We start from the raw sequence: 21,672 nt of genomic DNA on the forward strand, positions 1-21,672 counted from the left end.
ATTTGACTAACTCCTGCTATATGCACCTGAGCCTCATATAGGCTACCATTTGTATAGCCACATCATGGGTTAGCACATCCTGAGATGATAGGATGGCTATTTTGTGATTTTAGTAAATAAGAATGTATATTTGTATAGGAATGTGTGTAAATTTTTTGTGTGTACATTGCCTTCAGAAAGTATTCATACCCCTTGACTTATTCCACATTTTGTGTTACAGCCTGAATTCAAAAATAATATACAAATCAAATCAAATTTTATTGGTCACACGTTTAGCAGATGGTATTGCGGGTGTAGGGAAATGCTTGTGTTTCTAGCTCCAACAGTGCAGTAATATCTAACATTTTCACAACATACACCCAATACACACAAATCTAAGTAAAGGACTTGAATTAAGAATATATAAATATATGGGCGAGCAATGTCAGAGCGGCATAGACTAAGATACAGTAGAATAGAATACAGTATATGTAAATGAGATGAGTAATGCAAGATATGTAAACATTTAAATGACTAGTGTTCCATGTATTAAAGTGGCCAGTGATTTCAAGTCTATGTATATAGGCAGCAGCCTCTAATGTGCCAGTGATGGCTATTTAACAGTCTGATGGCCTTCAGATAGAAGCTGTTTTCAGTCTCTCTGTCCCAGCTTTGATGCACCTGTACTGACCTCGCCTTCTGGATGATAGCGGGGTGAACAGGCCCATCTCTATTCTTTCCATGGTCATTTTAAAACAGTTAGAGTCTTACATCTAGATGTTCCGCTAGCGGAACACCTCGCCAATATCCAATGATAGAGCGTGGCACGAATTACAAACACCTCAAACATCCCAAAACTTCCATTTTTCAAACATATGACTATTTTACACCATTTTAAAGACAAGACTCTCCTTTATCTAACCACATTGTCCGATTTCAAAAAGGCTTTACAACGAAAGCAGAACATTAGATTATGTCAGGAGAGTACCCAGCCAGAAATAATCACACACCCATTTTTCAAGCTAGCATATAATGTCACAAAAACCAAAACCACAGCTAAATGCAGTACTAACCTTTGATGATCTTCATCAGATGACACTCCTAGGACATTATGTTATACAATACATGCATGTTTTGTTCAATCAAGTTCATATTTATATCAAACACCAGCTTTTTACATTAGCATGTGACGTTCAGAACTAGCATACCCACCGAAAACTTCCGGTGAATTTACTAAATTACTCACGATAAACGTTCACAAAAAACAAAACAATTATTTTAAGAATTATAGATACAGAACTCCTTTATGCAATCGCGGTGTCCGATTTTAAAATAGCTTTTCGGTGAAAGCACATTTTGCAATATTCTGAGTAGATAGCCCGGCCATCATGGCTAGCTATTTTGACACCCACCGAGTTTGGCACTCACAAAACTCAGATTTACTATAACAAAAATTGGATTACCTTTGCTGTTCTTCGTCAGAATGCACTCCCAGGACTTCTACTTCAACACCCAATGTTGTTTTGGTTCCAAATAATCCATAGTTATATCCAAATAACTGCGTTTTGTTCTTGCGTTCAAGACACTATCCGAAGGGTGACGTGCCGGCTCGTATCGTGACAAAAAAAATTCTAAATATTCCATTACCGTACTTCGAAGCATGTCAAACGCTGTTTAAAATCAATTTTTATGCGATTTTTCTCATAAAATAGCAATAATATTCCGACCAGGATACCTTGTTTTCGTTCAAACACTTGAAAATAGAAAATGGAGTCTTCACATGCACGCCCACACCCGTGTCATTGTTCTCGGAACGACCACTTTCCAAAACCCCTACTGTTTTTCGCCCAGGGACTGCAGAGTCATCATTCCCTGCTCTGGCGCCTTCTGAGAGCCTATGGGAGCCTTAGAAAATGTCACGTTACAGCAGAGATCCTCTATTTCCGATAAAGAGGCTATAGAAGGACAAGAAATGGTCAGACAGGGCACTTCCTGTATGGAATCTTCTCAGGTTTTGGCCTGCCATATGAGTTCTGTTATACTCACAGACACCATTCAAACAGTTTTAGAAACTTTAGGGTGTTTTCTATCCAAATCAAATAATTATATGCATATTCTGGTTTCTGGGCAGGAGTAATAACCAGATTAAATCGGGTACGTTTTTTATCCAGCCGTGAAAATACTGCCCCCTGTCCTAAACAGGTTAATAGTTTTGATATCAGAAAACTGAGGATGAATCAACGACGTTGTAGTTACTCCACAATACTAACCAAAATTGCAGAGTGAAAAGAAGGAAGCCTGTACAGAATATATACAGTTGAAGTCGGAAGTTTACATACACTTTAGCCAAATACATTTAAACTCAGTTTTTCACAATTCCTGACATTTAATCCTTGTAAAAATTCCCTGTTTTATGTCAGTTAGGATCACCACTTTATTTTAAGAATGTGAAATGTCAGAGTAATAGTAGAGAGAATGATTTATTTCAGCTTTTATTTCTTTCATCACATTCCTAGTGGGTCAGAAGCTTACATACACTCAATTAGTATTTGGTAGCATTGCCTTTAAATTGTTTAACTTGGGTCAAACGTTTTGGTTAGCCTTCCACAAGCTTCCCATGATAAGTTGGGTCAATTTTTGTCCATTCCTCCTGACAGAGCTGGTGTAACTGAGTCTGGTTTGTAGGCCTTCTTGCTCGCACATGCTTTTTCAGTTCTGCCCACAAATTTTCTATAGGATTGAGGTCAGGGCTTTGTGATGGCCACTCCAATACTTTGACTTTGTAGTCTTTAAGCCATTTTGTCACAACTTTGGAAGTATGCTTGGGGTCATTGTCGATTTGGAAGACCCATTTGCAACCAAGCTTTAACTTCCTGACTGATGTCTTGAGATGTTGCTCAATATATCCACATAATTTTCGTTGTGTGAAGTGCACCAGTCCCTCCTGCAGCAAAGAATATCCACAACATGATGGTGTACTTCGGCTTGCAAGCCCCTCCCCCCTTTTCCTCCAAACATAATGATGGTCATTATGGCCAAACAGTTCTATTTTTGTTTCATCAGACCAGAGGACATTTCTCCAAAAAGTACGATCTTTGTCCCCATGTGCAGTTGTAAACCGTAGTCTGGCTTTTTTTATGGCGGATTTGGAGCAGTGGCTTCTTCCTTGCTGAGCTGCCTTTCAGGTTATGTCGATATAGGACTCGTTTTACTGTGGATATAGATACTTTTTTACCTGTTTCATTCAGCATCTTCACAAGGTCCTTTGCTGTTGTTCTGGGATGGATTTGCACTTTTCGCACAAAAGTACGTTCATTTCTAGGAGACAGAGCCATCGTTCCTGAGCGGTACGATGGCTGCGTAGTCCTATGGTGTTTATACTTGCGTACTATTGTTTGTACAGATGAACGTGGTGCCTTCAGGCATTTGGAAATTGCTCCCAAGGATGAACCAGACTTGTGGAGGTCTACAATTTTTGTTCTGAGGTCTTGGCTGATTTCTTTTGATTTTCCCATGAAGTCAAGCAAAGAGGCACTGAGTTTGAAGGTTGGCCTTGAAATACATCCACAGGTACACCTCCAATTTACTCAAGTATGTCAACTAGCCTATCAGAAGCTTCTAAAGCCATGACATCATTTTCTGGAATTTTCCAAGCTGTTTAAAGGCACAGTCAACTTAGTGTATGTAAACTTCTGACCCACTGGACTTTTGATACAGTGAATTATAAGTGAAATAATCTGTCTTAACAATTGTTGGAAAAATTACTTGTGTCATGCACAAAGTAGATGTCCTAACTGACTTGCCAAAACTATAGTTTGTTAACAAGAAATTTGTGGAGTGGTTGAAAAACAAGTTTCAATGACTCCAACCTAAGTTTATGTAAACTTCCGACTTCAACTGTATATGTTTACAACAAGCAAGGGGAAGATATCAGAATAGGGGCATTGGGGAATAATTACATATTATACGGAATACATTTGTACTGTGGTGTAGCCGTCTCTAGAGTAATGCAAGGTCTCTTTAATGATCATGTGAAACGTCAATTGCTATGGAGATGTGTTTTTCAATGATGTTAAAGGTAATTGTGATGCAACTATGACGGTGATACGATATGGATTACAATTATCGTCATGAATATTTAGGCTATACGCACTACATGTTACACACACACAGACACTCAACCATGCAAATTGGTGGAGTTATTATTTATTTGGACAGCACACATTATAGTCTTACTCTTATACAGACATCATACACACTCACGAAATCACATCCAATATCATACACATCAACCTACTCAGATTTACTACACACAGAATATCTTGTCTCAATTTTCTAACGTCTGTGGCATTGGCTCAAAGGCAAACAGGCAAGGGAATACAACAAATATAGCTAGAACCTATTTCTTGAATTCTAAATATCAGACATTTGAACGCTGTAATTTTGACCATCACAAGCACTAATTATGGTCAATTTAGCCTGAGAACAGTATCTAGTTATGGTAAGGGATGAATTAAGTATAGCCAGTTATAATTGTAACGGTTTAGCAGATTATAAAAAAAAGATCAGTCTTTACGTGGCTAAAAGACAAGGAAAATAACATTCTGTTTACAGGAAACTCACTCCTGCATCCTTAGATGAAGTTGCGTGGAAAAAAGTAATTTTCTATCATGGACAAAGGAACTCAAAAGGTGTGATGATATTAATTAACAAAAGTTATGATCTGAATGTGCAAATAGTAAGGAATGATTCGCAAGGAAGGTGGATCTTTTTTAATATGAAAGTGGACGAAAAAGAGATTTGGCTCATTAATCTATATGGTCCAAATCAGGATGATCCATACTTCTTCAGAAACATTTATACCAATTTATTGATCTTACAGGCAACAAATGATCAAATAATTTATGGTAGGAGACTATTACACAGTGTTAAGTACCTCAATGGACCGTAAAGGTAATCACTCAACAATCTATCATCACCGTGCCCTTAAGGAAATCATCAATTATTATGGAAACATTAGAAATAGTGGATATCTGGAGACTAAAAAACCCTGACCTAGTGAGACATACATGGAGGAGACAAAATCAAGCTAGTCATCTTGACTACTTTCTTGTCTCTTTCTCTCTTGCATCAAAGGTTAAAAAAGTTTTAATAGGAGACAGAATGCGATTGGATCATCATCTAATTAGCATTCACATAACTCTTATAGGTTTTCCACGTGGACGGGGATATTAGAAATGTTATCAAAGTTTACTGGAGGACAACTTATTTTTAACTAAGACAAAATAATTTATAACAGAATTTTTCCAGTATAATATAGGTTCAGCAAATCCCCTTATTGTTTGGGATACCTTTAAATGTACCTTGAGGTCATTCAATTCAATATTCATCAATAATAAAAAAACAGGTGGGCAGCAGAGATAGGTGGGATGGGCTGAGGGTTGGGATGTGGAGTTGGAGACAAGTGGGAGTGGAGTTGTTGTGCGGGAGATGGAATGATGGTCAAAGATAAAAGTAAAAAATAAAGTCAAAATACAACAAAGCATGTTTGAATGACACTGAGGGGCAGTGTTTTTACAGCTAATTCCGGGTTGGCTGAGTTTGATGCCGTGCAGGTGTTTGTACACATGCATATACATACACTCTCATTCAAATAAATGCATACAAGAACACACACATACATGTAATAGTGCCAGACATGCACACAAACATATACAGTTGGCATTGCTGTTATGATTTTAGTTGTCTTTGATGTCCTTTTTTTTCTTTTGCATTGTTGTTTGCTGTTTTCTTCTGTTTTTCTTTTTTCCCTTTAGTTCATTCTCTTGGTTGTTGGTGCATTGGGGGGTTCTTGGGGGTGGGGAATGGAATTAATTGTATTTTTTATTTTTATTTTTCTTCTTGGGGGGACTGTGGGAGGGGTCTCTAATGGTTGAGGGACAGCTATTGGGGAACTGTGGGGGGATCTTGGAGGGTTTGGGTTCATGTTTTTTGGCCTGGTGGGAGATCTGTCAACGTGCCCTTGAGTAAGGCATTGACCCTGGATGCTTCTGTGTGTCGCTCTGAATGGGAGTCTGTTGGATGACTTGTATGGTGTAGTTGTTAAGCAGTTTCACTGCAAGTATATTGTATGTTTTGGATATTCAATAAAAAGAATATCCACTTTGACATTATGGGGTATTCTGTGTAGATCAGTGACACAAAATATAAATTTAAGCAATTTTTAATTCAGGCTGTAAAGGGGTGGGGTGTGAAATACTTTCTGAAGGCTTTGATAGGCTTGCACGGCTGCGAGTGTCTTGTCACTAATCTGGTCCACAACACCTTTTTCCCGATTTGGGGCAGTCCTACTCCTTTCTTATTTTGTATCTTTATCTTTCTTGGACAGGATCGACAGAGAGAAAGGAAGGAGGAAAGATATTGCTAGAGCAGTGGGTTGGATTGGAACCCTTGCTTGCAGCAGTACTTAGTACACGTGTTCTAGTGGAGAGGCTTAGACCGCTAGACTACCCCAGGCTACATCCACACACCTTTAACTTCTCAATCTTCATCTTATTCCTCACCAGGTTGTATGAGAAGCTATTGAAGGTGGCGTGGAAAGGCCACCACAAGGCCATGGAGAAGGTGGCCTACGCCATGCTGTTTGGAGACTATATGACCCAGAACATCCCCAAGGCCAAGGAGCTGTTTGAGAAGCTGGCCCTGGAGGGCTCCCCCAAAGCTCAGATGGTAATGGAACATTCCTATTTAAACTTAATGCATCCAGGGTAGACATTTTAAACATGCTCTGTTGATGCTTAGGGCTACAGCCAGACAGCTTTTGTCTTAAAATTACGTATTGAGTTGGTTTTTCAATGGGAGTCGTCCGTTGATGAGCAGAGATGATTGTCCTTCAAAATAAGCACAGTATGTCCGTCGTCTTACGTATAAAACTTGCTTTAAAGTGTATGACTTGAATAGAAATGTTGACTGACGAAAACGAACAGTTGATGTATGCGTATACTATTTCATCTATGTTCATGCATCTCTGTGTGGTCGTAGGTAGTCTTAACGCTCCACCCGGTATCTTCCAACAGGCACTTGGTTTCTTGTACGCTGCTGGGTTAGGAGTGAACTCCAGTCAAGCAAAGGTACCAACATCCAGCCTCTCCTTCTTTCCATGTAGCCTATATTCTGATGAAAAGCTATATTTGTTCAGAGGTAGCTTTCTTAGATAATATGGAGTTACCTCCTTAACCAGGAATGTAAAGTAAAGCATAACTCCTCAACTCTGTTTCAGGCATTGATTTACTACACCTTCGGGGCTTTGGGTGGAAACCTGGTGGCTCATATGATTCTGGTGAGCTACTTCTGCTTTTTGTAGGTTTGGAATAGAGAAGCCGTATAATGTGTATTGTTTCTCTCTTATGGATATATACTGTATGATGATTGACCTTTTCTCCCTTTGCTACCATTCTCTCTTTAGGGATACCGATACTGGGGTGGTGTGGGTGTGCCCCAGAGCTGCGAATCAGCACTGACGCACTACAGACTGGTGGCCAATCATGGTAAGAAGCCACCCGCTGCCAACCAATTGAACACTTTCACTATCTCAGATGACAGTTTCTCAGTGTTTTGAATCGAGAACACCTGCATCTGTACAGCCCTAAACGAGCATGTGCAGTAGAGTTTGAAAAGTAGATGTTCTTGTTGCGAAGTGTCTATTGCACATTTGTAGGTGCTGCCCTTTTATAGAAAAATCCCCAGATTCTCAGCAAACTGATAAAACAAAAGCAAAGGCTGCAACTCAACTGCATTCAAAAAAATCTATTTTATTCACAGAGCAATTTATGGCAGAAACATTGTCTTTCTCTTACCCTCTCTCCAGTGGCCAGTGACGTGTCCCTGACGGGAGGCAGTGCGGTGCAGAGGGTGCGTCTGCTGGACGAGGTGGAGAACCCGGGCTCTACCAGCGGCATGCTTGAGGAAGACCTGATCCAGTACTACCAGTTCCTTGCTGAGAAGGGAGATGTCCAAGCCCAGGTTAGGGTTCAGATGGGGAAGACTGCTCTTAGTGATTTTCTTTGAATAGGATATTCTTTGGAATTCTTTGCGATGGAAAAAAGCAATCAGTGTAAACGTGAAGCACTAAAACTAAGTTCAACGTATGTAGAAAAGATAAAAGCCTTTACTTATTTGTTTCATAATGTAATCTTTGAGAACTAACAATCACCAAAGTTAAAGCTAGGCAGTCAGGGAAAGTGGAAAATTCCATAAATGATGAATTCGGGGCATTATACCAATTATACACTTCCTCGCACTTGCAGGAGTTAAAGGAAGTAATCAAATCACTTTCTGAGTCTATTGATTTTCAAGCTTCTCTGGCACTTGCACGCACTGGCTTGCACGGCTGCAGTATGATAATGAGTAAGCGTGTAATGATTGAAAGGGTGGATTCTGGTCAAAAGTAGTGTACTATATAGGGAATATTGCGGCATTTGGGACTCACACGTCATGTTTCGTGCCATGACCCCATGCTTTGTCCACAACAGGTGGGACTGGGCCAGCTGCATCTGCACGGTGGTCGGGGGGTGGAGCAGAACCACCAGGTAAACTTTCGCTAACCCATTTTCAAATTATTCAAACGTTAGCTCTATGTCGTGCTCACTCTTGTATTCAATGTGAAGTTGTTGTGTGGAGTTGGTCACAAATTAAATGTTTGTTTGTCAACAGCGGGCCTATGATTACTTCAACCAGGCAGCGAATGCGGGGAACACACACGCCATGGCCTTCCTTGGGAAGGTAAGATTATTACATGATCAGTAGCACTGTAGCACTGTGTAGAAATAAGTTAGTAACGCAAACCTTACTCTGTGGCTGTGCTACTTTCCAGTGGTTTCTCCTCATGCTCCCTTCTCTCCCCTTCTCTTTATTCTATTTTCCTCTGTCTGTCGCTCTCTCTGTCTGTCGCTCTCTCTGTCTGTCGCTCTCTCTGTCTGTCGCTCTCTCTGTCTGTCGCTCTCTCTGTCTGTCGCTCTCTCTCGCTCTGTCTGTCGCTCTCTCTCGCTCTGTCTGTCGCTCTCTCTCGCTCTGTCTGTCGCTCTCTCTCGCTCTGTCTGTCGCTCTCTCTCGCTCTGTCTGTCGCTCTCTCTCACTCTGTCTGTCGCTCTCTCTCGCTCTGTCTGTCGCTCGCTCGCTCTCTCTGTCTCGCTCGCTCTCTCTGTCTCGCTCTCTCTGTCTCGCTCTCTCTCTGTCTCGCTCGCTCTCTCTGTCTCGCTCGCTCTCTCTGTCTCGCTCGCTCTCTCTGTCTCGCTCGCTCTCTCTGTCTCGCTCGCTCTCTCTGTCTCGCTCGCCCGCTCTGTCTGTCTCGCCCGCTCTCTCTGTCTGTCTCGCCCGCTCTCTGTCTGTCTCGCCCGCTCTCTGTCTGTCTCGCCCGCTCTCTGTCTGTCTCGCCCGCTCTCTGTCTGTCTCGCCCGCTCTCTGTCTGTCTCGCCCGCTCTCTGTCTGTCTCGCCCGCTCTCTGTCTGTCTCGCCCGCTCTCTGTCGCTCGCTCTCTGTCGCCGCCGCTGCTGTCTCTGTGCGCGCGCGCTTTCTGTGAACGGGCGAATATCGCGTGTGAACGGGCGGATATGGCGCTGTGCGAACAGGGCGAGATATGCCGGTGTGAACGGGACAGTATCTGCGATGTGTGAGCAGATATGCGGTGTGAACGAACGGGCAGATATCTTGTTGAACGAACCGGGCAGATAATGCGTTGTGACGGAGGGCGATAATGCGTGTGCTTGAGCGAACGAGCAGATAATGCGGTGTGCGAACGACGGGCAGATATGCGGAGATGGCAGGCGATAATGCTGTGTGCGAGTAGCGGGCGATATGCGATGTGAATGGCGGACGAATATGTGAATAATGCGTGTGGAGATATGCGGTGGGCGAGATGGCGGACAGACGAGATATGCGATGTGGAGCGAGACGAATATGCGGTGTGAATGGCGAACAGGGCAGACTAATGCGTGTGCGGGACCAGATATGCGTGTGCGAATATGCGATGTGGCAGACAATAGCGTTAATGGCGAATATGCGGTGTGGAGCCAGATATCGTGGCGAGAGCGGGCAGACAGATATGGCGCGCGAATAGCGAACAGGGCAGATATGCGATGTGCGAATAGCGGGCAGAACAGATAATCGTGCGTGCGAATAGCGAACGGGCAGATATGCTATGTCGCCGGGCTGCGCGCAGATATCGTGTATAATGTGGCGACAGCTCTCTGTCTCTCACTTGCTCGCTCGCTCTCTCTCGCTCGCTCTGTCTCTCTCGCTCGCTCTCTGTCTCTCTCGCTCGCTCTCTGTCTCTCTCGCTCGCTCTCTGTCTCTCTCGCTCGCTCTCTGTCTCGCTCGCTCTCTGTCTCTCTCTCTTGCTCGCTCTCTCTCTCTCAGATGTACTCGGATGGCAGTGAGTACTTGTCTCAGAACAATGAGACGGCCCTGCAGTACTTCAAGAAGGCCTCTGACCTGGTGAGTGTCCAAATCTTAGAAATAGAATCACTCGAGTGGACATCATATTTCTATGGTTCAACCATGGATTGTTATACATCCATAATGATATCTGTATAACTCTGTGTTTGCTTAATCTTTCCTTTTATCAAACTATTCACTTCTTTGGGTATCTTATACATAGGCCACAGTGCCTGTACATATGCCTGTAAGAATTACCAATTTAAGAATCCACTGTTCATAGTGGTCAAAAACTGCTGGGACAGAAACATTCCTATACATCGCTTTTCAATTACCACATGGTTTTTCAGGATCGATCAGTTACAGTTGAAGTCGGAAGTTTACATAGACCTTAGCCAAATACATTTAAACTCAGTTTTTCACAATTCCTGATATTTAATCCTAATAAAAATTCCCTGTCTTAGATCAGTTAGGATCACCACTTTATTTTAAGAATGTGAAATGTCAGAATAATAGTTGAGAGAATGATTTATTTCAGCTTTTATTTCTTTCATCACATTCCCAGTGGTTCAGAAGTTTACATACACTCAATTAGTATATGGTAGCATTGCCTTTAAATTGTTTAACTTGGGTCAAACGTTTTGGTTAGCCTTCCACAAGCTTCTCACAATAAGTTGGGTGAATTTTGACCCATTCCTCCTGACAGAGCTGGTGTAACTAAGTCAGGTTTGTATGCCTCCTTGCTCGCACACGCTTTTACAGTTCTGCCCACACATTTTCTATAGGATTGAGGTCAGGGCTTTGTGATGGCCACTCCAATACCTTGACTTTGTTGTCCTTAAGCCATTTTGCCGCAACTTTGGAAGTTTGCTTGGGGTCATTGTCCATTTGGAAGACCCGTTTGCGACTAAGCTTGAACTTCCTGACTGATGTCTTGAGATGTTGCTTCAATATATCTACATAATTTTTCTACCTCGTGATGCCATCTATTTTGTGAAGTGCACCAGTCCCTCCTGCAGCAAAGCACCCCCAAAACATGATGCTGCCACCCCCGTTCTTCACGGTTGGGATGGTGTTCCACGGTTGGGATGGTTTCCCTCCAAACATAACGATGGTCAATATGACCAAACAGTTCTATTTTTATTTCATCAGACCAGAGGACATTTCTCCAAACAGTACGGTCTTTGTCCCCATGTGCAGTTGCAAACCGTAGTCTGGCTTTTTTATGGGGGTTTTGGAGCAGTGGCTTCTTCCTTGCTGAGCGGTCTTTCAGGTTATGTCGATATACGACTCATTTTACTGTGGATATAGATACTTTTGTACCTGTTTCCTCCAGCATGTTCACAAGTTCCTTTGCTGCTGTTCTGGGATTGATTTGCACTTTTCGCACCAAAGTACATTCATCTCTAGGAAACAGAACACATCTCCTTCCTGAGCAGTATGACGGCTGCGTGGTCCCATGATGTTTATACTTGCGTCCTGTTGCCTGTACAGATGAACGTGGTACCTTCAAGCGTTTGGAAATTGCTCCCAAGGATGAACCAGACTTGTGGAGGTCTGCAATTTTTTTCTGAGGTCTTGGCTGATTTCTTTTGATTTTCCCATGATGTCAAGCAAAGAGGCACTGAGTTTGAAGGTAGGCCTTGAAATACATCCACAGGTACACCTCCAATTGACTCAAATTATATCAATTAGCCTATCAGAAGCTTCTAAAGCCATGACATCATTTTCTGGAATTTTACAAGCAGTGTAAAGGCACAGTCAACGTAGTGTATGTAAACTTCTGACCCAATGGAATTGTGATACAGTGAATTATAAGTGAAATAATCTGTCTGTAAACAATTGTTCGAAAAATTACTCGTGTCATGCCAAAACGATAGTTTGACATTTGTGGAGTGGTTGAAAAACAAGTTTTAATGATTCCAACCTAAGTGTATGTAAACTTCCGACTTCAACTGTATATATTATTAGTCAAATTAACCAGTATAGATGTGGTTTTCAAGTGTCTCTCTTTTTGGTGTCCTTTTCAACTGTTCTTGTCCCCTAGGGTAACCCTGTTGGACAGAGTGGACTGGGCATGGCGTACCTGTACGGGAGGGGCGTTCCAGTGGTAAGTGAATGCCAGTGTCCACCATCACCCAGGGCCACCTGGCACCTACACTACAAGAGCTTGGCAGGTAGCCTGGCGGGTAGGAGTGTTGTGCTAGTAACCGAAAGGTTGCTGGATCAAATCCCAGAGCTGACAAGGTAAAAATCTGTCGCTCTGCTCCTGAGCAAGGCAGTTAACCCACTGTTCCCCAGGCACCAATGACGTGGATGTTGATTAAGGCAGCCCCCCCCCGCACTTCTGTGATTCAGAGGGGTTGGGTTAAATGCGGAAGACACATTTCAGTTGAATGCATTCAGTTGTACAACTGACTAGGTATCCCCCTTTCCCAAAACATATTTATTTCAGATAAAGATTTGGCACATGCAATAGGGTTTAGCAGCATGCCTGTATGATTCAAACTGTAGTTACATTCCAAAAGTGAGCTTTTGTAGAGATTGGCATAGGCAATTGAATCCAGCAGCTGTGTAGGCTGTCTGTATTTTCTGTATGATTTACACAATACTTATGTTTTGTATGTGTGTCCTACAGAATTACGAGTTGGCGCTGAAATACTTCCAGAAGGCAGCAGAGCAGGGCTGGGTAGACGGACAGCTTCAGCTGGGCACAATGTACTACAGTGAGTGTGTGCTCATGCGTTGTGGGCCTGTGTGTGTAGAGAACCCCTGTTTTTTCTGTTGGTTAGTGTAAAACAGCCTTGTACCTTTGGTTTCCTGGGGAACAGTGCAATGTTAGTTGCCCACCAACATTCTGCTCCCAACTCTGCAGTCTCAACCACTCTTTTTTCTCTTGCACACCACCTCTCCTTCTCTGTGTTGGGGATCTCTCACTCACTTTTGTCTCTCCATTCCACCTCTTCCTCCCCAGATGGGATCGGGGTGAAGCGTGACTACAAGCAGGCCCTCAAGTTCTTCAACCTGGCCTCGCAGGCGGGCCACATCCTGGCCTTCTACAACCTGGCCCAGATGCATGCCACGGGCACTGGAGTTATGCGCTCCTGCCACACCGCCGTGGAGGTGAGCTAGTTAGCCATTAGCTAGCGGTTGTACATACCCAGACTAGCTACAGCATTATCCATTAATTAGTAATTAGCTATAGCTGCTGTATAGAATTGGCTAGCTATAGCATTAGCCATCAACTAGCCGTTAACTAGCTGCTATGGAATTGTATAGCTATAGCATTAGCCATTAGCTAGCTATTAGCTAGTTCAGTATCCCAGCGCGTCACAGTTCATTAGCCTTTAATTACACACCACTGCCAAACTAGCCACCTGGGAGCTAGCCTCTAGACAGCATTTTCCATTAGCCAGCAATTAGCTTTCTGTTAGCTGTGCATTAAGCCATCAATAAACCATCCGATAGCCTAAGATTAACCTTCATCCGTTAAATCTATGCATGAATAGCCAATTAGCCGTCTTCTAGCTAGGAATAAAAATAGCCATCCGTTTAGCCATTTAGTAGCGTGTTAATTGCCCTCCATTAGCTGCCATTCAGCCATGTATTAGATAAGCATTTAGCCATTTGCTACTCATTGTCAGTCATTGTTTGCCAATCCATACTTATCCGTTCCTTAGCCATTGATCCACAACTGGGGTCAGATATTTTTCCTCCCAATGGTTAAATTTAAAATCAGGGGTTGTGCAATCTGATCCTAAGTCTGTGGTTAGGGGTGACTTCTACCTCGAATTCTCTGAACAGACCCTTTTGTTCATGTTTCTGTGTGTATATCTGTCTGTGTCTTATTGTGTGTGTGTGTGTGTCTGCGAGCAGCTCTTCAAGAATGTGTGTGAGCGTGGGCGCTGGTCGGAGAGGCTTATGGCAGCCTACCGCAGCTTCAAGGACGGCGACATGGACGGGTCACTGGTGCAGTACCTACTGCTGGCCGAGCAGGGCTTTGAAGTGGCCCAGAGCAATGTAGCCTTCATCCTGGACCAGAGTAAGAACACATAAACAGTGCGTGTACAGTTGAAGTTGGAAGTTTACACACACTTGGAGTCATTAAAACTCGTTTTTCAACCACTCCACAAATTTCTTGTTAACAAACTATAGTTTTGGCAAGTCAGTTAGGACATCTACTTTGTGCATGACATGAGTAATTTTTCCAACCATTGTTTACAGACAGATAATTTCACTTATAATTCACTGTATCACAATTCCAGTGGGTCAGAAGTTTACATACACTAAGTTGACTGTGCCTTTAAACAGCTTTGAAAATTCCAGAAAATGATGTCATGGCTTTAGAAGCTTCTGATTGGATAATTGACATCATTTGAGTCAATTGGAGGTGTACCTGTGGATGTATTTCAAGGCCTACCTTCAAACTCAGTGCCTCTTTGCTTGACATCATGGGAAAATCAAAAGAAATCAGCCAAGACCTCAGAAAAAGAATTGTAGACATCCACAAGTCTGGTTCATCCTTGGGAGCAATTTCCAAACGCCTGAAGGTACCACGTTCATCTGTACAAATAATAATACGCAAGTACAAACACCATGGGACCACGCAGCCGTCACACCGCTCAGGAAGGAGATGCATTCTGTCTCCTAGAGATTAAACCATAACTTTTTTTGTAATATTTGTTCAATCTTTTCTGGAGGATAAAACTGAAATTGTAACCAACTTTGTATGGCTTGTTTAAGAAAGGGCGATACTTTAAACAACATTTAATTTTCAATTAGTCGGAAATGAGAAGTTGTAATCCGTATAAAGGTAAAAAGGCAATTTTTGAACAAAGGATGAGCCTTTCTTAATAATATACTGGAGAACCATTTTGGTTTTAAGTATAATTTATGTTTGAGTGAAGCTTTTAGTGAGAGGTTTAAAGCTTTAAGATTTAATAATTTTAGACCACCAAACACCTGTTCATTATATAAATAGGCAAGTTTAATTTTGTCTAGCTTAGCATTCCATATCAAATCAAATATGTTTTGCTCATATGATTTTTAAAAATGAGTCGTCTGGAGTAGGCAGTGCCATTAGTAAGTAAGTAAATGTTCATAATGCCAAAGAGTTAATCAATGTAATTTTTCCATAAGTAGACAAGTATTTACCTCTCCATGGTTGCAGAATCTTATCTGTTTTTGCTAACTTTCTATTGAAATGAATTGTGGTAAGTTCATTTATATTTTTTGAGATGTGAATACCAAGTATGTCTACTTCATCATCCGCTATTTTGTTGGCAAACTACAAGGTAGTGTAAACACAATTTTTTTAACGATCCAATACATAATATGGTACTCTTGTCATAATTAGGTTTTAACCCAGAGAGGCTAGAAAAGTGATCAAGATCTTCAATGAGACTGTGCAGAGATCCAGATTGCGGCATACATTGACACTTTTATTTTTATCCCCTGGATTTCTAACCCCTTGATGTTCTTGTTGGATCTAATTTTAATAGCTAGCATTTCAATGGCCATAATAAATAGATATGGAGACAAAGGACAGCCTTGTTTTACTCCTCTTAAAAGCTCAGTACTTTCTGAGAAGTAACCATTTACATCTGGGGTTGCTGTACATAACTTTAAACCATTGCATAAGAGATTCACCAAAATTAAAGTAATCCAGGCATTTATATATAAATTATAGTTTTACTTCATCAAATGCCTTTTCGAAATCAAAAGTAATTATCGTATATTATCTCCAATATATCGTCTATGTAAAAAAAAAACAATCAGGATGAACAATATCAGGTAAAAAATACTTTTTCATTCTATGTGCTATGCATTTCGCCAGGATTTTGAACATTGAAGTGTTAGAGGCCTCCAGTTTTTTAAATAGACTGGATCTTTATACTTACCACCTGGGTCCTGTTTTAGTAATGAAATCAGACCTTACTGTTGAGTACCTGAAAGTCTACCATTTGTACAAGAGTAATTAAAACATGCTAATAATGGATCTTTGAGTACATAAAAAAATGTCTGATATACCTCTACTTGTATACCGTCAAGCCATGGTGTTTTTGCAGACTGAAACTATTTTATTGGCTCAAACAGTTACTCTTCTGTAAGTTGGCCTTCACATAGGTATTTCTGTAAATTTGTTAATTTTACATTATTATTATTATTATGAAAGAAATCCTTACAGTTAACATCATTCAGTGGAAATGGATGCTACCTCTTTCAAAATATTTGGTTAAGTCCCTGTAATCAATGTTCCAACATCCAGAAGAGTGGAGGCTCTTATAGCAGCAAAGGGGGGACCAACTCCATATTAATGCCCATGGTTTTGGAATGAGATGTTCGACGAGCAAGTGCCTCATAATTTTGGTCATGTAGTGTGTGTATCGACCCTGACGTGGGCATGTTTTCAATAGAGTCCTTTTGTCGTACAATATTCCATATAAGGCATCCAGACCATATGAAAATTGCACAGTATACCCTTAATCTTGTAATAAATCAAATCTAGTTATACATAACTTGACATTTCTTCCATCCATTGTGGGAGGATACCCAACCTTCCAATTAATTGCAATGCGTTTCTTAGCTGCTATAAATACTAGGTTGCAGTTTCTTCTTTTAAGTCTCCAGTATCTACATTTCCAACCAAACAAAAACAAGGAGAAGGTAGAACCTGTAGACATGCTGAGATAAAATAACATACTCTTTGCCAGAATTCAGCCAGCCTTCACAAGAGCATAACATATGCAAATATGTCCCCTTATGTGATTTACACCTCCAGCAGAAGAATTACATTTCTGAGTGCATGATATTCAGTTTCACTGGCATATAGTACGTTCTACAACTGGTGTTAAATTGCAGTAATTTATGTCTGAGATGATATGAACATGACTGGCCATTCTAGCACATCTGTATCCATTCATCATCTTCCTCAATAGTGTCTCAGGTCTTCCTCACATTTTTGTTTTACATGTTTTGTGTCACCGAGAAAAGCCTCTATCAACCCTTGATACAGTTTTGAAATCAACTTTAGAGGTTTGTCACACTGCCTTAAAATAGTTTAAATCTTTGAAGATTCTTGCTTGTCCAGTGTTCGCTGCACAGAGAGAATAAAGTGTTTTATCTGCAAAAGTTAACTTCAGCGCCATCACAGACTGGTCTTCCCTGGTTCTCTGACCCTGCTGTGACCCCTGTCACCATCTGATCCTGTTCAGATGAGGCATGACAAAGAAATACTTTGGTGTACATTTATACATTATATTATCCAAGAATAGAATCAATGGTTCAATAATTGAAATTACAATTTTTCCCAGATCCCAGACTGTACCCATCAACTCAAGATGGAACTTTGCATCCATTCACTTATTATTATTATATACTGCAAAATTCACCTGAGCACCGTAGACTGGTCTTCCCTGGCTGTCTGACCCTGCTGAGACACCTGTCACCATTTGATCCTGCTAAGACATGATGAGCATAGTGTTGTGTACTAACAGTGCACCATGACAGTGAAGCGTGTAGAGCTGTTTATACAGTGTCAGTGTGAAAGTAGGGAAATAGCTAGGTAAACTGACAGATCAATAACATTACATTGCTATACTGACTAATAAAAACTCACATTGGTCTTAAATAAGTTTGGCTGCTGGTTTCATCGTTTGATTCAGGTCTAGTGTGATTGAGGCAAAAATAATAGCTGAAGTTAGTGAGCTAGCTAGCTAACGTTGGACAACTTTTGGCTAGCTCTAACTAATGGTACATCAAATGTACTTCTGTTAAAATGGGACAAAACAAAGGCTAGAAAGCATTTCCATACACACAACAGCTGTTAGATACTGCTTGCTGACAGATAGCTAGAGCTGAACTGGCTGTGGTAGCTACTAGCTAGCTAACCAGCTGCTAGTAGTTCATTCACTCCAGTCGAGAGGAGATTAAACATTACATTAGCTAACGTAACATGTCAGTTACGCTACTAGCTCAGTACTGGGAATAAATACATTTTTTTTCTGTCAAAAAGCAGTTACCTTGCCAGTTAGATCAGTGAACTAAAGAGTAGCCAGTTTCTGCTCTGATTACTTTTGCAACTTGGAGAAATAGCGCAACACACACAGACAGCAGCAGCCTCTGTTAATCTCGCCCATGCCGGTCCTAAGCGCCAGCCTTTCAGAAGCTTTGCCTTCACACAGCCTGTCCGCACGTACTGTGGTGACCGTGCAGTCCTAAAATCCAGCCGGCTGAACCCGGAAAACAGCCTACCCAGGCCACCCTGAGGCGTCCGCATGGTCCTAAAACACCGGTGCTTGGTTTTGTATCACAGTGCAATAATAAAACTGGGGGTGACAAAAATGCCATTTCAGAATGTGAGGGGGGTCATGTCCCCCCTGTCCCCAGTGAAAGTTTCTCCCCAGGACCATATTATATTTCAAAACTCGAGCTTTGATTAAAAAAAAAATAAGTTCAGTTGGTGTAGCACTTGTGAGGCATAACTGAGCATAAATGTAAATAATTTGCAAATAATTTATTTTTATTTTACAGGACAGATGGTACCTGCATCTGATGTTCATGGTGCTTTCAAGACAACTGGGAACTCGGGAGGAAAAAAACAAGGTCATGATGTCAGTGATCTTCAGGTTGGAAAGTCAGAGCTATAGAAAGATGCTAGCGTTTCCGACTTGGAATTCCGAGTTGGATGACCGTTGAACTATTTTTCCCAGACTGACTTCCCAGTTGTCTTGAACGCACTGATGTCTGAGATTTCCAAGTTCCCAGTTGTTTTGAACACGGCATTAGTCTCAGCGGAGGGAGGGAGAGAGCAACAGAGGGTCCGCCTCTCACGGCTCTCTCCTTCCTTTTGTCCGGTGAGACTGACCAGTGAGAGGGGACACTGTCTTCCACTTTATCTGCCTCATGCACAAATTCATGTTGTTCCTATTACCAGAGAAAGTTAAATATTCCTCTATAAAAATTGGCACGCAGGGCTATCAATACACTTGGCTACTCATTCATTGCAGCTGCCGCACGAGTGGGAGTAGGGAGAAGTGTTTTTATGTTTTGTAATGGTGTTGAGCAAAAACAGTGTTGAATAAAAACGTAAGAACTCACTCAAACAGCAGCTCTTTGTTGTATTATTTGACAGTCTCTCTGTTCATGGCTTTAAAAGGTATGACGTCTCACGTAGGCTAGTATCAACATTTGCTTTTGCCAGTGTCGTGGAAGCTGTCGGAACGGTGATATGAGCTATCACTCGATTTAGCCACAGGTCCACCGGGCAGGCGGAGTTAGTCTTTATAGACACATTTAAATTGTTCAAAATGGGAACACTTTGCCTACACGGTGCGCAGGGCTTCTGAATCAAGTCCACATACCGCCAACAGCGCAACACGAATAATAAAAAAGGAGAACAAGCCTTTATTTATGGCTTTTCTACAGAAACGTCTGGTGATCGACTAGGAATGCCTTTAGCGATCGACCGGTTCGTGACCACTGAATTATATAATTGTATCTATTATTTGTTATTTGCAAACTTTGTCATGAAATGAGCAGCACCAGCACAGATACATTGCTAGACCATCACATTAGACGGCACATTCCTCACTTGCTAGAAGCGCAATTAAAGGGCCAGACACTCAATTAAAGGGGAATTACACTTAAAAACCCAAATGTAAGTTTTTCACACCAAAACAAGTGTTCTGTGATTTAAGCATTGACATTGACTCAGAACATCTAATTTAGTTGTTTCTATATGAACCAAAAAAATCTAAAACAGTTAACCTCTACGGGATCAGTCCCCCACCCCCAACGGGACGGTTGAGCTAACATGTAAAACTTACATACATTTTTATCTAACAGCACTGTCCAATGTACAGTAGCTAGTTTTTATTATGAAAACATACCATGCTATTGTTTGAGGAGAGTACACAGTTATGTACTTGAAAATGTATATATTGACTAATTAGGCACATTTGGGCGGACTTGATACAACATTTTGAACAGAAATGCAATGGTTCATTGGATCAGTCTAAAATGTTTCACATACACTGCTGCCATCTAGTAGCCAAAACCTAAATTGCACCTAGAGTCTTAAGTCATATAATGGCCATTCTCTTGCATTTCAAAGATGATGGAACAAAAAAAAAAATCTTTCTATTATCTTTTACCAGATCTAATGTGTTATATTCTCCTACATTAATTTCAAATTTGTGTGTGTGTGCGTGCATTTCTCGTTTTAAGCAGAGGCCCGGATCTTCAGTGAGAACGAGACGTACCCTCGAGCCCTCCTCCATTGGACAAGAGCAGCAGCACAGGGTTGGTCTAGCCTCCTTCATAAATCACCCTCCCCTCTTATTGCTGTGCTGAGCAACCATCTTGTTTTTGTACCCTTAAGTTATTGTTGGCAAGGATAGGTAAGATAAAGCTGGGGTATTAAAACGTATGGTTATGGTAATGACGTGGACTGTATGTTCAACTGTGGTTAAACAAGGACTAGGATAAAGCTGGGGGACAACCACTTCTACGGTTACGGGACTGACGTGTGTACTGTGTTACCCAGGGGCCAGGTTAAAAAACAAACATTTTAATCTACATTAAAATGATCCTGTGACAAAATGGAAGAAAATCTCCAACATATCACATTATATGCTACAATAAATATAAAATTTAATAAAATTGTATTAGTCGCATGCGCCGAATACAACAGGTGTAGACCTTACAGTGAAATGCTTACTTACGAGCCCCTAACCAACAATGCTGTTTAAAAAAATACGGATAAGAATAAGAAATAAAAGTGACAAGTAATTAAAGAGCAGCAGTAAATAACAATAGCGAGACTATATACGGGGGGTACCGGTACAGAGTCAATATGCGGGGGCACCGGTTAGTTGAGGTAATATGTACATGTACAGTTGAAGTCGGACGTTTACATACACATAGGTTGGAGTCATTAAAACTCATTTTTCAACCACTCCACATATTTCTTGTTAACAAACTATACATTTACATTTAAGTCATTTAGCAGACGCTCTTATCCAGAGCGACTTACAAATTGGTGCATTCACCTTATAATATCCAGTGGAACAACCACTTTACAATAGTGCATCTAAATCTTTTAAGGGGGGGTTAGAAGGATTACTTTATCCTATAGTTTTGGCAAGTCGGTTAGGACATCTACTTTGTGCATGACACAAGTAATTTTTAGAACAATTGTTTACAGACAGATTATTTCACTTATAATTCACTGTATCACAATTCCAGTGGGTCAGAAGTTAC

General features: G+C 41.3%; 1 protein-coding gene across 2 annotated transcripts in view; it reads left to right on the forward strand.

The window, feature by feature from the left end:
- LOC106607650 (protein sel-1 homolog 1) overlaps positions 1 to 21,672 on the forward strand; it is a 44,679-nt gene that overhangs the window by 16,999 nt on the left and 6,008 nt on the right. Inside the window, exons 6-18 of one of the 2 annotated variants that reach the window (XM_014204823.2) lie at positions 6,546 to 6,708; positions 7,056 to 7,109; positions 7,259 to 7,318; positions 7,445 to 7,526; positions 7,847 to 8,001; positions 8,511 to 8,567; positions 8,692 to 8,760; positions 10,393 to 10,470; positions 12,458 to 12,520; positions 13,049 to 13,136; positions 13,385 to 13,533; positions 14,287 to 14,452; positions 20,638 to 20,712. In XM_014204823.2, the coding sequence (XP_014060298.1) occupies positions 6,546 to 6,708; positions 7,056 to 7,109; positions 7,259 to 7,318; positions 7,445 to 7,526; positions 7,847 to 8,001; positions 8,511 to 8,567; positions 8,692 to 8,760; positions 10,393 to 10,470; positions 12,458 to 12,520; positions 13,049 to 13,136; positions 13,385 to 13,533; positions 14,287 to 14,452; positions 20,638 to 20,712 (1,259 nt within the window). The remainder of the gene's footprint in view (positions 1 to 6,545; positions 6,709 to 7,055; positions 7,110 to 7,258; positions 7,319 to 7,444; positions 7,527 to 7,846; positions 8,002 to 8,510; positions 8,568 to 8,691; positions 8,761 to 10,392; positions 10,471 to 12,457; positions 12,521 to 13,048; positions 13,137 to 13,384; positions 13,534 to 14,286; positions 14,453 to 20,637; positions 20,713 to 21,672) is intronic. The other variant, XM_014204824.2, reaches the window with a different exon arrangement.

The sequence above is a fragment of the Salmo salar genome, chromosome ssa06 (assembly GCF_905237065.1).
Source record: "Salmo salar chromosome ssa06, Ssal_v3.1, whole genome shotgun sequence".
NCBI classification, from domain to species: domain Eukaryota; kingdom Metazoa; phylum Chordata; class Actinopteri; order Salmoniformes; family Salmonidae; genus Salmo; species Salmo salar.